The following is a 20,095-nucleotide window of genomic DNA, read 5'->3' as shown; positions in this document are numbered from 1 at the left end:
CCCTCCTTGATTTGGACCACCTAGTAACCTAGCTAAGGTTGCCTATACTCCGGGTCAGCCACCTCCAGCCCAAATCCTAACCAGCCCAAACTAGCCCATGCATGTACTAGTCGGCTTAGTTTAGGGTTTGAACCAAACCAAAGCTCAAATTTCAGCCCAAACTAGCCCATGCATGCACTAGTCAGCCCAAATTTCAGCCCCCAAACTCCACTTTTAAAGGCTTGAACCAAACCGAAGCTCTAGCAGATCTAACCAGACCCGAGCCAATCCATCCATCTTAGGGCTTTCTCACTTTTGATCTTTGTCTAGATTGAAACCCTGAGCCCACTGTATAGCCATCTCTTACCAAGATTTAGACCCATCTCCTAGTCCAGTGGCAAGCTGTGATTGACCAAATTGCAGTCCAATTGGCCAACAAGATAAGAGCCAGATCTTTCTTTGTGTCCAAGCCCTAAACCTCATTTCCCTTGAGGCGTGCCTTGCATTGCCTAAACCCTTCCTAGGGTCGTCCAACATCACCTTAATCACTTAGGGCTCACGAGGTTACCAACTATAGGGTGAGACACACCCTTAGCTTGGATCAGCCCTATGTGCGCAACCAAGCTAGATCAATCACCTTCAACTTTGGGCTACTCTAGTCTTAGTCGGATGCCCCCAAGCCTTTGATTTCAACAATAACTAGTATTTAAATTGAAGCATCAAAGTATAATGCATAATCAAATCCATTATACCATATAAGATAAATCACTGATACACTAGAGCACAATTAAAATCTCAAAATATGTCAATTTAGATAACCATCGTCAGTGTTAGCCCACTGACAAGCTTGCCCATTTTAACTTTGGGATACCAAAGTATTAGTGTATTAGTTCCGCTGATAGAACTCGCTCCTATTGGCCCTCATGGTACTAGAGTTCGTCCTATTTATACTTCGGGATATCATAGTTTTTAGAGAATTGCCATACTGAAGGCATGTCTCTTGCTAACTATGACCGCACGCCTTGTAATACAATTCTAATATATTTTCAGGGGATTTAGAGATATTTTTTATTTGAATACCATCACTCACCTATGACGTCAAAATTCACTCACGAGTTAGTAGGGCCTTATTTGGTTTGAGGTTAAGCTCCGAACTCTTCTTAATCTTGATTTTTTGGAGAGTAAACTTGATTAGATGTGAAAAAGATAAAAAAATGTTTGGTTATTAAACCAGTTTAGGGGTCCCTTAACTAGTTTAGGGGGGTCCTTAAACTCAAAGCAAACAAAGCCTAGAGGTCTAAAAGATTATTATTATAAGTAAGTTTTCTATTTTAGTAATTACCGAGATTAGTGTTATATTGCCCATTCATCGTAGATGCTTTCCCAAAATTTCCATTACCCTTTCTAAAGGTACGCCCCTCATTTATAGCTAGAGTGGCAACATTAGAATCACTCTCTAGTCTAAAAGTATAATTTCGTCGTGCACAAAGCAACTCATATTCAGTGGTTAGGCACTAAGGTTATGTCGATATAATGATATTGATATGCTAGATTTAGGTCTTAACTTGCCAATATTTTAAGAATAAAAGTTTAAGTAGACATTCATTAATCATTAATACACTTACAAAGAATCCACTTTATGCAACGTATATTTGCATATACATGCCATGTGTGTAAATCTTTGCGCATATGGAAATCCCAACAATACTCAGTTATATCAATATAAGGCTTTGCTTTGTTCTCTTCAACAATCCTCATAATTTCTTTCTTTATTTGTTGTAAGAAGTAGTAGATATATTCTATTTGCGGTCTTTTCTCCTTGTCAACCTTCCTTCAAACAGTATAAAGAGGCTCTATTATGCGAATAATTTCTTGAACTATATCCTAAAATTTAGTGGCTTAAATAATATTTCAACCATCTTGCTAATTTCTAACTATGAAAATCCGGAGTTGTTCCACTCTTCGGAAGTAAACATTGCCTTATGCGCTAATTTCTTCTGCAATTTAGAGTTAAATACAATAAAATTTATAGCAAGCCTCGTTGGCCTAGGTCGAAGAAGCTCTCTATTGATGTATTTGTTCATAAGAGCATACACCCAATGATGATTACATATAAATTTGGATATATATTGAGCCTTTTCCACTATCTTCAAAACCATTCGGCTGCCCATTGCCTTTATTGATTGTTAACAAGATACTAAGTTAATTATTTTCAACTAAAGAACATAAAATTAATTAGCTCACTAATCAAATCATTAGTACTAATCTAGTTATTAACTCAAGAAATCTAGTTTAGCATAACATGATATCTTTGAAGAAACATTAGCATTTCTTTGTTTTGTTATGTATAACTAATTATTTTTAGAATCATATAGAAAGATAATTACAAATAGAAGATCACCTTCTCCCTTTTTTCCTAAATCCTAGTAATATACATTAGCTAATTCATAAATTCAACTATTGATTAAATAAAGGTTTATTCAATTTTGATGTCCATCACAGTTTGTTGGTCACATAGTTTTCTAAATGTCTGAGTTATGTAGCAATCACGTATAACTTGAGCCTTTTCTCTTTATTTAAGTTAATGCAAAAGATGAATTTTAAAAACATCCATTTAGTTTTCATGACAATTTTAGATTTAACTGCTGTCTTATACTTGGTCTGTTAAGGATATGCATGACTTTATCATTTTTTGTTAATACTACAAGTCTTACAAGCTGCCAATATGGATCAGGTGGCGAACAAGCATTGCAAGATGTTTTATTTCTTGGGCAAATTTGTTTCTAGTAGGTGGTCAGTTAGCTGTACAACGAATACACAGTCTTTGAAGTTTTGACAACCATATGATAGCATATTAGTGTGATTTTATAGAGCAGTGATCTTAGACGTTCCAATAATATCATTTTCTGAGTACTTTTTGTGCATAGTTTTTATTGTACTTGGTTATTGCTGCCTTTGATTATCATGATTTTCATCATACGAGTGCAATTCTTGAGTTTCATGACCTTTTACTTGGTCCTTTTTTTATTATTGAACATCTGTATGAGACCTGTTGTTTTTCTTGAAGAATTCTTTAGTACCCCAGAATTAACCCCCAAGGTCACCACACCCCCCAATCAATGGATAACGTCTCAACCCTGCTGAGTTATCACACTTATATGTGAGTCGATGACTTTTGAGTTTTTCTTGTGGGAGTACGATTAGAATTTCCCTTCATATACTGATATTCTCGAGCTTAAAGTTTTGATATCAAAGGATCGTTAAGTTGGTTTGAACCTGGAGTATGCTTAGAAGTTCCTTAAGTACCTCAGATCGCAGATATGTTTTATATGTTTGGGGTTGGGGTAGGAATGAAAACGATCAGAGTAGTTAGCTTTTGCATGACACAAGTTTTCAGATATTTCTTTACTGTGCCGACATATGATTGTAGAGTTTGCTTTGTGCTCATGCCATCTATTGGTGTATGCACATGGATCCCTCCACAAAGAACACAATCATAGAGTAACTTGAGTGCTTTCCCTTTTACTCTTATGATTTTTAAGATCTTTAGAGTATTTCTTGAAGGCCTTCATGGAGTTCAACTTCAGCTATTAATTTCCAAATTTTGGGGACTTTTGTAAGATTACAAGTCTAGTGATTAATTTTTGTAACAAATTAACAGGAAATGGTTCTAGTTGGGATTTCATCAACAGGATATTGTGTTTGCTGTTATTTTCCTTATTGCAACTTGGGGCAAATTGCTTTACTTGATTTCTACAAATATTCCAATGTATCTTAGGACTGCTTGAAGATTCATGTCACTTGTATAGAGGAGTAAGGGGTTGTTTCTCACCACAATCTACCCTAAGGAAGTAGACATTTAATAAGAGACTTAGGGCTGAAAAGGAGGACAAGCAGGAAGAAGAGGAGAGTGCCATAAGAAAAGGAAGAAAAACTTGAGTTAAAAAGAGGAGAAAGGGAGAAAACATAACTAGTTTGAAGATTTCTCTTGTTTCTTAGTCTTTATGTTAAATCGTTCTGATCTGTTTGAGGCTCGGGCTACAAGAAATAATAAAGAAGAGGATGTGTAGACTTTTATATCAGATTGTTTCTCTTTATTCATCTCTTTATTCCTTACATCTTAACTTTTGAATACCTGAAGAGTTTCTTTTAGGCATGCTATCCCTGCCTTATTTTATCCTTCAAAGTTAATTGGAAGTACTCTTCTTATGATTGATATTTTATAAGTAATTCCAGATAAATCAGATCTTCTTGTATTCATAGATTTGGTCATCAAGTTTGATCTACGTTTGATAAGCCTCCTAATTTGGCAATGGAAATGTTGGATTTCAATGTCTCTTACATGTTGAAGGAGGCATGGCCAAAGGATCCAATAGGTTGAACAGGCATGTTCATCTCATCCGTCGGCAAATAGAGCCATAATAATGTGATTCATTAATTGCATGGGAAAAAGTTAATATTTTTCGTGAAAAAGATGATTTGCTAATCCAAGTAGGTTCTTTTCTGCATGTACGGTAGCAAATATGCTAATGATTTAAGATGGATTTGACTCAAAACTCCCCAATCAGAAGTCAAACAGAGATCTCTTCAGTTAATTCCATTTTAAGTTTCAGCCAATAGCTTGAATTTTTTATATACAGTATAGTCAAATTACTATGCACATAGCATATGGCAGCAATCCTGGGAGGTTTTCACTGACCAACCTGCGATTTGTCTTAAAATAAGTGTCACATCTTTCGGAGTTCAAAGACTCTACAGAAATAATTGCTTTAGTTTAGGTTTCCTTGTTCCATTGTTATCTGTAATTCTGTACATTGAAGTTTCACTCTAAATGCCTTGACTGGTCATCTCTTCTAGCACTGTCTTCTTGTTGGTTTTTACCTTTCTACTAACATGGAATTATTTGACTTCTTGTTGATGTAATCTTTTGCTTGATACTTGCTCGTTCTTGTTACTGATGATGCTTTTCTCTTTGCGAGTGCTAGTTACTTATGGGAGGAATGGAAGGAAAGACACCCTGAATTTCCTGATGATAATTCAGCAGATTTCTTAAACTTAAGATTTGTCTCACTTGAGGTATACATCTCTTCGTCAACAATTTGATTAGAATCTTTTTTGATGTCTCCGAAGTTTATTATTCTAAGGTACTATTTTATTTATCACTGACTATGGGTAAAATGATATTTTTAGTTCAGTTAGTTATAACTTATAATGGTGAAGTCAATTTTATGATTGCCTCTAGGATACATTAGTCAATTTGTTAACTCCTCCTGCATACTCATTAGTCCTTCTATCTTGTGAGATTGTCTTGATCATTTAAAGGAACAAATTTCTGTTGAAAGTTTCATCCTAACCTTTTGAAAATTACTGTTTAGCTGAATGTGCATTTGAGGCTTGAAATTTTGTTCAAAAGAACCTGGGTGGGGTCTTGCTCTAGTAAACCTGAATGTCCTTCTGGTAGATCTTATGATTATCAAATGATCTTATATTTGTTCAAACTTCAAGTTAAATCAGATCTGTCAACACCTCTCAGTTCAGTTCATTCTGGTTAGGCTATGATTCATTGGTACTCTAATTGGTCTTTATGGTAGGTTGCCTTTGAATATTCAAGTTCATTACACTTGGTTCTAAGATAATAAACCTTCTTAGCTGGTGTACCATTGAATCTACTCCAGTATCACTTTTAATTGGACTAGCGAAAACTTTTGCATTTCTATACACTTGTCTGCTTTAGCTTTTTTGTGACATCATTCTTTCTAGATGTCCATAGGAAGTTAAGGCTTCGTTCGCATTAAGATTAAGAGAAATCTAGAATAGTTATATCTATTCTTTTACTTCTAAAATTGTACCTCAAATCTAGATGCATGTATTCTAATGTTCAATTGTAATTTAGAATAGTGGTGTGATAGTTACATTTGACGTGATATAAAGTGAATGCAAAGAAGGAAAAAAGAGGTTTTGTCTCATAAATTTATGAAATTACCCTTTGATATGACATAAAGTCGAATAATGGGATGGATTGATCAATTATAGTTGTGCAATGACTATATATCACCATTGTCTATGTATACAATAACTACATATAACAGTCTCTATATGTGCAATGGATATATATTAATATAAGCTAGTTATGCAATGCTTGCAAGGTTGCCAGTATGCATGCAATGCTTGAGAGCAATGAAACACGGACACGACACAATACCGGCACAAACACGGACATGACACGATACGGACACAGCGACATGATAAATTTTGAAAATATAGGACACAGACACGACATAGGACACGGCGAAATAAATAAATAAATAAATAAATAAATAATATATATTATTGATACATCTAAAATAAAAGTTTGCAATCTAATAGTGTTAAATACACATACATCAAGCTATAAGAACTAAGAAGTATCGTTCAAAGAACTAAGAAGTATACATCAAGAACTAATTTAAAGGTAAGAACAAATTGAAAGACAGTAAGAAGTGTACAAAATACTTTAAAGGCGTCGAATTATCATTACAAGCCCTAGAAATGCTAAACATGTCCAACTATCCACGTAATTGAGTTCCACAGAAATTTTAAAACTAACAATCATTACAAAATAGCAACATAAGGTAGATCATTCACCTTCAGCTGGCCCATTGCCTTCATCAATAAATATTATAGTCTCCAAATCCAGTTCATCAATTGAGAGATCAGCAAACTCTAACATTCTTGCACCATTAAATGAATCATTAGAATTTCCTCCAACATCCCACATCTTGGGTTCCTCTCTCTAATAATCTGGAGACCTTCTTGATAGAAGGCGAAGATTAGTATGCACATATACTAAATCTTTAGCTCTCTGTGAAGTGCTCCAGTTCCTCTCACAACTTGAAGAAGAGCAAGGTTATCCAAATAACCTAAGTGTTACATTCTGAAAAATAGGAGCAGAAAAACCATGAGCAACCCGCACCATGAGCAACCCACCACATGTTTGGTTCAAACTATTTTTGTTTGCTATCGAATCATACTCGGCAAAACTTTTGGTTGATGTGGAGAAACTAGTATGCTCTTGGTATACCATTTTTCGTTCTTTTGCATTTGGAAATAATCTTTTTAACATTTATTTCTCATATTAGAAATTTCCAAATCATTATGCGGTGGTACATGATTTAGATCTTCTTGAATCCATGATAAGCTGTAATATCTATTAACATAATCATCTAATTTGTAAACAATAGCAATGAAAGAATAATAAAATATTTAGTCATAAGAAAGTGGACTATAGAAATTAAGTTAACTTTGGATTCAAAGAATGTGCTAAGCAATGTAATGGTGTATTGCTTTTGTCCTATCTATCTACTAGGATCTTGTGCACCACTGAATAAAAAATAGATTCCTTGCCTTCTTGTTTTCATCCATAAATATGACCGTCTTCACCTTTTCAATTACTGTATTCCACATTTCATATATCAAATGTAAGCATGGTTTATTTGTGTCTTCAACCCGTAGCATACTGTATATGGGCTCTGTGAAGGTAAGTATATATTCAATTTTACCCCCACTGAAAGTCATCGAAGACTTTATCTTTAACAAATTGTGCTTTGCCAATATCTTCTTTCATGTAAGAACTCCATTAATTACTGATTACTATTGATTGAAGACCCTTCTTGATCTTCTTGAATCTTTTCAATATTTTAATCACTGAAGCAAAGTGAGTCTCTGCAATAGCAAACAATTTTAAGTTGATAAATATAGCCAACCTCATTGAATGTTGCATGATGAATTTTTTTATTCACATTTCATCCTCTACAGTTACTGAAATCCAGCTACACTCATCAAACACAATCTCATTTGTCTCAGTATTTTGCTGTCTTATAAACATGTGCATTATCTGTAACCACTTGGACTATATTATGAGGCCCAATCTCTTTAATGATTTTAATGATCAAATTAGAGATAAAATATGTCTTTATATTCTCCTACACAATTCACAGCCCTCAAGAACATAGGGCCACTCTCAGTCACTGCTAAAAAGTTTATAGGCGGTCTCCTTTGTGCATCAACCATCACATACAATATTTAGCTCTTTCTCCTCCCATGTGCTTCTAATAGGGCTTGGCAATATTTCATTATTTGCTCTCTCTTGTTAAAGTAGTGTAGTTCTTAACATATTGTACCTAAGGGGCACAAATCTAGAAATATTATTATTTGCTGCAAATTGAAAGGCTCTAACATAGTGAGGGTTCTTTGCCAGATGAAAAGGCAACTCAGTTGAATAAAACATTCTTGCAATCTCACAACATAATTGATTGTGAGTACCAGAATTAAATGACTTCTCAATGGGTGTCATTCCTGTTGCTCTTTTTTTTTTTCTTGATGTCCCTTCTATATCAAAATCTACACCTCCAATTGAGTTACTAGAAGATGCCACTTGTCCAAATTTTGGCAAATGAATTTGTTTAGGCATCGAATTTTTAATTTTCAACTCTGCCATATCAACAACTCTTTTCTTTTTCATAACATGTTCACTATTCACTTTTGGACAACCTCTAATTCCATGCCCACTAATTTTTAACAAATGAGTCTTTACTCTATAATATGATTCTTTGTAGACTTGTTGACAATAATTACATCTAAAATTATGATTCCCTTCACCTTCTCCCAATTTCTTCATCTTAGTAACATATCTCCACAAATGAGCATTTTCATCTATAGAAGATATAGTATTTTGACTAGACTCTGTATTTTCAGTATTCATTTTTATTCACAATAAAACTACATTAATAGAGAAATATGTATTAGAAATTTAACAATTTAATAGAGCAGAGGGGCTTTAATATAATTTAACAACAGATATTTAAATTTCATATAATTAGTATCACACTAATTAGAATTAATACAAACAACAAATATTTAAATTTGAGCCTTAATGCCCTATTGGTATAAAAAAAAAGGAAAAATATAAATATGAAAGGCTTTAAAGGAGAGCAAAGAGGCGGTGAGAGAGAGAGAGAGAGGAGTTGCTTGTGGGGAGGGGGAGAGAGAGAGAGAGAGAGAGGAGTTACTTGTGGGGCGGGAGAGAGAGTGGAGCTGCTTGCGGGGAGGGGGAGAGAGCATAACAGATAAGCTGCTTGCAGGGGGGGGGAGAGAGAGAGCAGAGAAGGAGCAAAGAGGCAGTGAGAGAGACACATGAGTTGCTTGCGGGGGGGAGCAAAGAAGTGGTTGTGGGGAGGGGGGAGGAGAGATAACCTCGTTGTTTGTCGTCACACAACCGCTCGCCATTGCACACTATATCGTCTTTGGCTAAGAGGGATATGGAGCTGATAGTAAGGTTTTTCGGGGGCGTGGGAAGATTAGGAGAGTTTAGTTTGGGTTTTGGATCCGGGTTAACAAAAATTGACCCGACCCGACCCGTTAAATATTAGCCAAAATTCCTACCTTGTCACGCTCGTGTCTCAGCAGTGTCTCACATATGTCCCCCTTTTTTTTAGATTTTTTTAATTACAGATACTCTGGACACACGGACACTTACTCCTGGGAGAGGTGTTTGTGTTTCATTGCTTGAGAGGGAAGTCCTTATGTGTGCAACGCTTTAGTAGGAAGCCATTTTGTGTGCAATGCTTTTTAAAGCCACAATGTGTGCAAAGCTTCTGTTTAAAGCTGCTACATGTGCAATGCTTAAGAGGGAAGCCAGGTCTACGTGTGCAATACTTTGTAGTCGGCACTACGTGTGCAATTGCATCATCAGGGGATTATACATGCATTGTGCAATTGTATTCTAAAGGGAGTATACGTATGCAATGATTACATATAACATTCCTATGTATGCAGTGGCTATATATTACCATTGTTCAAGTATGCAATGATTAAATTATTACCACTGTCTACATATGCATTGGCTACATATAACATTCACCGAGTTATGCAATAGCTACATGTCAATTCTCTTGTATACAATGAGTACATAATATGATGTATGTATAAAACCAATCAAGCAAGACCATAGCAACATTCTTTATGTATGCAATGGTTTTATATTACCATTGTCTATGTATGTAGTGACTACATATAACACTCTTAATGTATGGAATGACTATATATTACCATTGGATATTTATGCAATGAATATATATTATTATTCTCTATATATGCAATGGGTACACATGTTATATCTATTTTGACTATTAGAATTAACACCCATCTTGACCGTTAGAATTATTATTTTGCCCTTCAAACTTGGTTCTGATATGTTATACCTATTTTTTCTTAAGAAATATTAATACCTATTGTGATCATTAAAATTACTATTTTTATTTAAACCTGATTTTCACATGTTATACCTATTTTCTTAAAACATGGTTGACAAATATTGACTGTCATTTTGTTCGCTAAAGTTACTATTTTGCCCTTTAAACTTGGTTTTCACATGTTATACCTGTTTTATCTAAAACTTGGTTAAGAGATTGGTGGGTGGTAGGAAAGAGAATATATGTAGGAAAATTGAGCGAAATTTTTTAATTTTTGGAATGAGATAGATGAATGGTAGGAGAGAGGAGAGGATTTTTAAAATAATTTTAGTCAAAGCAAGAGTAAAATGGTAATTAAGTTTATATGTGGTCTAAGATTTAATTTGGATGAATATTGCTTCTATCTAGGGCTGGAAAACTATGATGTTTACATGCTAATATGGAATAGTGTACCAAATCTAAAACAGGGAAAAGAATAACCCTGAAGCGAATGAGGGCCAAACTACTAAGTAGAAACTTAACTATCCTGTATGATTCTAGATTTTGGGCTTGTTCAGATAGTTGTGGATTTTCCAATTTAGTTATTATAACCAGTATTTGTAGTTTTCACCTTGCTAGATAGTACTATTAGCATGGGTTGATAGTTTGATACTCAATACGTATCGTGACAGTGAGTTATCAGTACCAATATGTGGGAGTATCTCAATACTTCATCATTGCCACTCATGCCGACCCCATTATATCAGGAATTGAGCATATCTTACTTTAAACAAAACCTAATTTAAGATATCTTTCATCCTTTTTGTACCTCTTTGCCTTTTGGTGTTTGAGTCATATAAATTATACTTAAGATTTAAAAAATAAAAGGAAATATTTGATTTTTGTGAAGTTATTTGCATTAACTTAGAAAATCTAAGAAAAGTAAGGGAAACTTATGGGATTAGGACTTAATTACATGTGTTACACTAATATATAATTATATAATGTCGAAAGGCTTTAATGTGTTACACTAATTTAAGGCCCTAAAAATGTTTAAAGATTGTTTCTTTGGATAAGGACATTTGATTTGTCATGGCACACCGGCTTGGCATGACATGTGCCATTGATATATACTGTGCCAAGCCAATGTTGGCACATCCCTTGCCAGCTAGTAGTTCACCACTGGTACACTGGCATGCCTATGGATCACACTCGTAATTAGGGATTTTAGGGTATTTATACATATTCTAAGTTCTAATATATGTATTGAAGCTTACATTATAATGTTTTCCCTAGATGATGTTGCAAAAGATTTAAATATAGCAATAGTCAAGTAGAAATACAACACATAATATCAAATAATTATCAAATATTTTCCCTTTCCCTTTTATTTGTATATTTTGAAGAGTAATTTACATAGATCTAGCACAAAATGCTAGATCTATGTAGATTGATCTGTATAAATGATAGATCTAGCTTCATTTTGCTACATTTAGGATGGTTAATCGCTGATTTGGTTTCTGAACCAAAGAAAAGAGGAAGAGAAAATAAGAAAAAAAAAAAAAATCTTTTGATCAGATTCGAACTTTTCATCCTTGGATTAACCTACTATCCTAGATTTCTCACATTTTCTTCTTTTTGGGTTTGGAAATAAGCCTACAAAAATAGAGACATCAAAGAGGGATATCTTTGAGTAAACTAAATAGATATCGGGCAACACACATGATGTGCTGCTCGATACTCTAGCTGTATCGAGCGATACAAAAAGTGGCACAAGAGAACTCATTTCATCTTCATATATCTTATGGATGCCCTTTTGTAATAGATGCTTGGTGCTACCTAGAAATGCAATATATATCTTATGGATGCCCTTTTAAGTTTTTTTCCTGTCATTGTTTGTGTACTTTGAAGTTGGATTATTGTTGCAGTTATGTCAGTATATAGATTTATACACTTTTCTTGTTGTCTTAAATACTGCAGTATTGTAGCCAAACTTTAACTTTTAAGTATTTTCTTTATGACTAATAGCTCGTTATCTGTTCTTCGTGTCTTAGTTGCCTCAACAGGAGAACTCGTTTGACTGTGGCCTTTTCTTACTCCATTATGTAGAGCTGTTTCTGCAAGATGCTCCAATTGCTTTCAACCCATTCAAAATTACCAAGTTCTCTAGCTTTGTAAGTTGTTTTTTTTAATCTGAATTTCTATACTTCAATAGACGGCAATATTTTTGCTGACTTTGAAAAATCAAGATATGGAGTGATTTTATACTGTCAATCTATTTCATAAAGAAATTCCATGCTGTGTTTAGATCACATATGCTCCAATGTATTGTTTATAATTTGTTGACTTAATAGTGCAGCCATTGTATATGGGCTCAAGATTCTCTGTCTATCTGTGTTTTTGTAGCTTTTACTTGAAAAAAAAAAATCAAAAGATGGATATGTTCATTCTTCCTTTTCTTCTTAGAAACCCAAATACTTTACATGGGCCTCCACGAGTTCCAATCGAGTAATCGTGCTTTTGGATATTCTTGCAGACAGATTTGCAAGCTATGTAAATTATTCTGTTAAAACTAAGTCAGAACTCTGAGAATACTTGAGGACCAACCAATTTTATGAAGCGCAGATTATAATCAAAGTACTTATTAGTGGCTTGTAACTTTGTGGAATTATGTCTCTTTTGTATGTTGAATTATGTTATATAACTATGTAAATGAGATGTCAATGCATTTTTGGAAAGTATTCTAGTATCCATAAAACTATAGTGAGAAACTAAGCATAATTGGATGATACCATCATTACTAGTTTTTGTTGGATACTGCTTGAAAAGAAGGACGCTAACAATAATCAAGGTCCCTGAGTTCCATCTAAAGCACCAGATACTCTAGGTTTTCTCACATAATACAATGAAGTATGAATTTTATGCCTTTCTGTCTTATTCTAGACATGTTTTCTTTCAGCTCAGTGCTGAATGGTTTCCACCTGCTGATGCTTCTCTGAAGCGTTCTCTAATCCGGAAGCTGATATATGAACTTCTAGATGACTCCTCTCAGAAAAATGTCCCCTCATGCAGAAATGGACATCTTACCAAAGGGTATACTGAGAATAATGATGTTGAGCAAGAACCAATTGTCGAGTATCTTGTTGAGCGCTGCTGCCCTGCCAAACTGGTTGATCCAGTATATCCGATTCCATCTAGTGATGGAGGAAATGAAACCGAAGTGTTAGCCAGATCTCATGTTTGTGCTGCTGAATCTGACGGGAGAACTGGACTTGTTTTGGAGAACAATCTTGAAACAGGGTCAATTTCTGTATCTTCCATAGAGGATGGAAAATACACTCATCAGCATGATTCACCTTGTCAGATGCTTACATCAGCAACTTGCATTCATGAGGTATTCCCTTTTCCTTGCTGGATTAGTATAACCGATTTTTTTTAGTATCACTTCTAGATTAATTTCTCTCCTTTTTTTTTCCCTTATGATTGTATGTAACTACTAGGAACATCTGGATAAGGAGCTGGCTCAGTCAGGCCTAGATGGAGAAGATAGCCGGCTGCCGGTTGGAAGTGCTCACAACCAAATTTGTTCATCCTCCTGCTCCCACAAGGACGGAATAAATGAGATGAAAGATAGTTCTACAGAAGGGAAGGATAACTATGTGGATTCTTCCCTTGAATCTCTAAATGCTGGGATTGTAGTTTCTAATGAAAATGAAGCAATAAAAACAGGAACCCCCCTGACTGAAAATTTTGGATATGTTCCGGATAGCCCAACTTTATCTTCTGGTGAGAAACTCAATGTCTGTGCTGAAGGTTCTCAGATAAGCCCGATTAATCCAGATGATGGGAACTGCAAGGTTGCTCAGGAGATTGACAAAATCAAGCTAGATGTTGAAGATGGTGTAGGTAGTAAGGAAACTAAAACAAATGAGGATGAGTTTTGTACCAGTGAAGCGACAACCGGTGCAATTGAGGCTGGAGATAGAATTGTTGATGATTGCATGGAACTTGACAGTAGAAAGGCAGATAGTGGAGCTATTCAAGATAACCAGGCTGATGGCAATACCATGGCAATGGATGGTGATGATGCTGCGCATCAGAAAGTAAATACATACGAGCCAGAGACGGTGCTTTCTGACGAGGCTTGTCAAGAGAATGTCCCTTCTGCATCATTCCATGACATAGTAATTACTGATGACGAGAGTCCTTTGAATAGAGATGAGGTATTAGTGGATGATACAAGAACAGAACCACAACCCAGTAAACGACGTAAGATTTTGATCCCAGAAGGAGTTAGAAGGCGCACACGGAGCTCTGTAAGGGATTCCTCCACTTGATATTTCTGTAGCATGGTCTCTGCCCACTTGTAAATGTTCCTTGTAAAATAGGGGACCTCCTTCGTGAAAATGCTTATAGAAAATCATCTTGCAGCATTCGTTGCCACTCGCTCTCTTATGTCTTTAACTATGGACAAATATATAGTGTTTGTTGTCACATTTTTTTGCCGTCAAGCAGGAACTTTGTAGCAGCTTAAATATCCTGTGTATCACTTCTGGAACTCTGTGGGCGAAGTCAGTATCTTGTCTTTGTTGGTAAGATATCTGCCTCATCTAATAGTAAAAAAAAGCACTGTCAAAGCTACTTGTCCCAAACTCTTATGTTGACGCTTAACTGAGAAGCTAAACCTCAGTTGAACGAAATTCGAGTTGCAATATGAATTCTACATTGATTAGAAAATGAGCAAAAATGTAAATCACCTTCCAGAGGACACAGCATATTCCCTAGAATTTCCTTCTGTTCATTCTTTTCCTGCCAAGGGTTGTGAAGTGATTCTTTTTTCTTATTTATTATATGGTATAGATGCAAACACTTTATAAACCTTCTATAAAAAGGAAGGTTACGCCAATTTATTAGCCTGCGAATGAGGCTACTACATCAATACAGTTCGTAAAGGGTTTTTGGTTAAGGTTTTGTTCTCTGTCTATGTACATAGTCGTTTTATGATTTTGCATTACAAAATTTATGTTCCATTATTATTAGGGTCTAACTTGAGGCCCAAAGTGATCATTTAGTTCTGAGAACTACACCCTGCCCTAAATCTGATGTCTGCTAATGCTAAAAATGTTGAGTCTTAATGTTAGTTTGATATTTTTAAATAACACAAAAGTTCATAAGAGTAGCAATTGTTTTCCTTACGTAGACCATTTTCATGTCCAGGTGATTTATTTTGGAGGGTGGGTTGTTCATTTTAAATTAGCCTTAAGCTGTATACAATGGCTAGATTATCCATCTACTATCCCAATAACTTTAGCACAAAGGCCCTTCTTATCTCATATTACTCTCGAGTTTTTGACTAAAATATTACTAAACTATAAAATATTCATCAAACTAGATGACTGTTTAAGCTATTTTCTAAACTAGAACTTTAGTAAAATCGCTCTCTGACAGCGATCTTCAATCTTTTTTCAATACACTGAAAAACTAGTAGAACTATTATCGTCTTAGACAAAGAACTTTTTTTCATCATTGTTTCTATATAAATCGCTTTCAGAGGAAGCGATTCCTAGATAAATCGCTTTCAGAGAAAGCGATCTCTCAGGCAACAATTTTACTATAGTACTAGTTTAAAAAATAGTTATATAGTATTTTGTATTTTAGAGACTATTTTGTACTATAGTCCAACAAAAAACTCATTACTTTTACAGGTACTTTGCCAGTTATCTCCACCACCATCTCAGCCCTCCCAATTTTTTTTGCTACTAGTAGAGAATTGAATTTAGTTTTTAGAGTTATACGAGGAATGTGTTAGTTCCTAAATTGTTTAGATGAATAGGTTCTATTTTATCTACGCCTTAAAGAAAAGCTCTTTTAAAATAATAATCGGCTATCTTTGTCTGGCTTATTACAACCTGATGACAATAGGATTTCTGAAGCACAAAGAGAGTTTTTCACTATTTTAAGTCTTCCCCTAATGTTTTTAACACATTTAACTTATTTTAGAATTCAAATACGAGATATATGTGTTTGAAAAATCGATGATCTAGTCACTGACTTACATGAAATTTTTTAAATCCTCTAAGAAAACTTGCCAAGTTTTAGAAATTCTTTTTTATATAATTTGCTTTTCAATTCAGGGACTTTAAAATATAAGCCACAAACTAGATCAACAAATTATATAAAATTTATATCTCACACTTAGTAATTTTTTTAGAAGATTTAAAATTTTCATATAAGTTGATCAACGCTTATATTTAAAAGTCGCTGACTTATGGTTTACAAATAATCCTATTATATTTAAATTTTGAAACATGCTAGGCAAGTAAAATAAGAATTTAGTAGACTATAAGTCAAAAACTCCAAAAGAGATTTGAAATTATTTTCTCAAAGATTCATACATCCTAAGTTTGAAAAACATAAGTAATTTGCAAAATAGGTCCTCTTCAACGTGTTCCTTTTAAGAGGTTTATAAGTTTGGACATTACCATTTTGATGTAAATCGGGTCATATTTGATCGTATTACGAGGACATTGGGTTTGATGGATTGAGCCTATTTATCTTTTAATTGGTTTATACTTATGTAAGCTCATAAGATAAGTTTAGTTAAGTCATATAAGCCATTAGATAAGTTCAATTAAATTATTTAAGTCACTAAGACAAGTTCAATTAAGTCATGTAAGTCTCTAAGACAAGTTCTAGTTCAAGTCGTATAAGCTTTTAAGACTAAGTCCAAATAGGATTCATTATACCCGACCTCTATATATAGAGAGACTAGGCTTTAAGTATCTAAGGAATTAATTGAGTTTAATTATTTTTTTATTATCGCATTTATTATTTTTATCGTAGCCGTTAGATCGTCTTTATTTTTATAGGAGTAGATCATAACTGTAGAACCCTTTTAACACTTAAACCCTAGCCACTGTCTTCCTCTAGCAGCCACTCTACTATACAGCCTTCCACCACCACCACCCTTGGCTGTCTGCACCCCTCTGACGACCGCTGCAACGTTAGATATTCACCGTTCTGCTCTGTTTTGGCTTTGCTATACTGTTTTAATAATATCTTTTCATCCAGATATCTGATTGATATGAAACTAAAGTCATTAGAACCCTATCTCGTGAGGCTATCACCTAAATTTTTATAATTTTTTTATGTCCGGTCATTCTAGATCTGGTCCATAACACATTTGTGTTCGATTATTCATTTTAGTTATAAAATATGTTGCTCTGAAAAAAAATATAAAAAAGATAAAAATTTTACAAATTATACCTTACATATTTGTGATTCACACCCTATCTTTGAGGATTTTGTAACCCGACTCCTCATTTCCCCATAATTTTTATTTAACACTTTGGGTTAACTTAACTTAATTGTAATTAAATAAAAATAATATCAAAAAAGAAATATTTTGTTATAGTATAGTAAATAATTTATAAAACATCTAAATTCTCTATGCCTTCTTCATCCTCTCATTCTTTCCTATCTTTTCCATCAACCTCAATATCTAATTTTGCCCAAGTAGAGATTTTAATTCCTAGATCGGAGACGGTCGAAATGCTCAGCAAACCCCCTAATCTGAGCAAGGATAAGCACAAGAGAAGGAGGGGAAAAAAGGAAAAAAAAAGATGAAGTGAAGGAAGAACCGGAGAGGGAAGGTTGGGGCAGCGACAACAACGCGAGGAGGTGGTTGGGAAAATATAAAACAAGGAAGTGGAGGGGTAAAAAGCAGGGGAGGAGGTAGCTAGAGTATTTTATTAATTTAAGAAGTAAAATTAGATAAATCATATAACATGATTAATCTTTATTAGTCAAAATAATATCATAGTACTAAATTAATATTATAAAAAAAGAGAGAGGCCAAGTTACAAAAAATTTAAAAATAGGTAAAATATAGGATATGATTTACAAAATGGTGTAGCAATCAGAAATATTAAAAAAAGGTACAATTGCTGATTAAACCATGCCAAACTATTCAACTTTTCTAATTAATTGTTCACATTTTTATCTAAAAGTAAAATGCTCATAATATCATTTACATAACTGCCATAGTAAAACAAATCCTTTGCGTATTAAATTTGGATGTGGGTTTTTTTTGTCCTGATAGATAAATTTAGCTGTTCAAAAGTGTTCTTTTGAAGTACAAGTGGAGTTTTTGAAGAAAAATAGAACCCTTTTTTATTTTTTTATTATTAAAATAGACTGCTCCATAAACTTATTACTACATGAGGTTTAATTTACTATAGCCCTAATAAAAATGCTAATCAGTTTGACATTTTATCGCCAAATAATTTTTTTCTTTAATTATTGAAAGATTAAATTAAAAAAATTTATATATATAAAACACTAATCAGTTCAGCGTATTAGGACCAGATGAAAATACTGAACTATTAGACCCTATTTAATAATAATTTAACAATAAATTTAAGAAGTAGTCTATTTTAGTATATATATATATATATATATATATATAACATGGCTAGTTTGGTCATAAACTCGGTATAAGTAGAAAGTGCAATAAATGAGAAGTGAGTGGTTGTTAGGCCATGTTCATTTACAACTCTACCAACCTCATAATTATAAAGGATGTAACAAAGGACCCAATAAATTTTCCTTAGTTTACAGTCTTTGCATCATTCCACAAAATGGGGTAGAAAAAAAGAAGTCCAAGTGGGAATCAATTAATGCATAGTTGAGGCATGGTTTGATTAAATCTTAACCTAACTTTTTTTTTGAGGGGTAATTTTCTTAGTTACTGCATATGATTATGCCTAAAATTAAATTACTCATGAACTCTATATTATTTAGATTAATATAAAACTGTTAATTTTTTTATATGATGGCATAAACTTTCTTATATTAAGTATAACAAGTAGATAATCACTTATCTCAATACTAGTTTACTAATACTTAATTCTCTCTCCTTTTTTTTATCTAATATTATTTTATTTACTAATTACTATTTTACTCTTCGAAGAACATTATTTCAATCACTCACATCTAGTTTATAAATAAAATATCATAATAACTTATACTTATATAATCTCTCTTATGCAAAGATAATAAGATTAGTCTAGAATTTATTCTACAAGTGAAGTGAAGATCCTGAAGATTTAAATTGTTTGAATGAATGGGATTTTAATAGAAGATTTAGCCCATTATTAAGTTTTAATACACAATTACATTTGACTAGAAATTTAGGAATTTGTATTTGAATTAAAAAGGTGTGTTGCATAATTTACTATACTCAAATTCTTATTTGAAATGAATCTAGTGATATTTATTTTTATAGAATAAGAGTATATTGCTTACACAATCACAATTAATATGACATTCAAAATATAAAAATAGATGATCTCAAGAAGTTGAGGCATTTCATGCTTATCTCTACCCCAAAGCCAATTTCTAGATAATTAACTTATATTGTTAGCCTAATTAACTGCCATATTATCTTGTCTATTAGATATATGGAATTTTGTATTTAATAAAATGGTATAACAATCTTTGGCAATCCTATACATAATGACATAAATTTTAGAGAGGTTCAACCAATTCCAAATCTAGTAATTAATTTTACAAATTTTCTATTGTATAATATCTGATTACATACAAGCCACCATTGTGGTTAAGTGGTTTTCGGTTTTACTAACCCATTATTAATGTCATGATTTTAATAACTCTATAGACACTGGAGTTTGACGTTCATCAGATTTCCTATTGGAGCACTGTATGTGTGTGCATGGTTTGGATTCGTTGTGGCTCATCTTTATATCAGTGAGAGCTAATCAGCCTGTAGCCTAATGAGTTCCGTTATAAAAAGAACATCTAACTACACTTGAGAAAACACCCGATGAGTTTTTTTTATACTATTTTAAACCTATCGATAAATTTTTTATACCTCTAATTCACTTCGA

At 33.6% G+C, this 20,095-nt stretch overlaps 1 protein-coding gene across 1 annotated transcript in view; it reads left to right on the top strand.

The window, feature by feature from the left end:
• Nucleotides 1–14,964, top strand: part of LOC140780050 (probable ubiquitin-like-specific protease 2B) — a 31,220-nt gene extending 16,256 nt beyond the window's left edge. The window contains exons 13-16 of the mRNA XM_073125356.1: nucleotides 4,965–5,055; nucleotides 12,242–12,361; nucleotides 13,147–13,581; nucleotides 13,688–14,964. Coding sequence (XP_072981457.1) covers nucleotides 4,965–5,055; nucleotides 12,242–12,361; nucleotides 13,147–13,581; nucleotides 13,688–14,524 — 1,483 coding nt within the window. The 3' untranslated portion in view covers nucleotides 14,525–14,964. The remainder of the gene's footprint in view (nucleotides 1–4,964; nucleotides 5,056–12,241; nucleotides 12,362–13,146; nucleotides 13,582–13,687) is intronic.
• The last annotated feature ends 5,131 nt before the right edge of the window (nucleotides 14,965–20,095 follow it).

This window comes from Typha angustifolia, chromosome 3 (assembly GCF_048772165.1).
Source record: "Typha angustifolia cultivar Huaian chromosome 3, ASM4877216v1, whole genome shotgun sequence".
In the NCBI taxonomy this organism is placed as follows: domain Eukaryota; kingdom Viridiplantae; phylum Streptophyta; class Magnoliopsida; order Poales; family Typhaceae; genus Typha; species Typha angustifolia.
The sequence above is the reverse complement of the archived record's forward strand: the minus strand, read 5'-3'. Positions and strand labels throughout refer to the sequence as shown.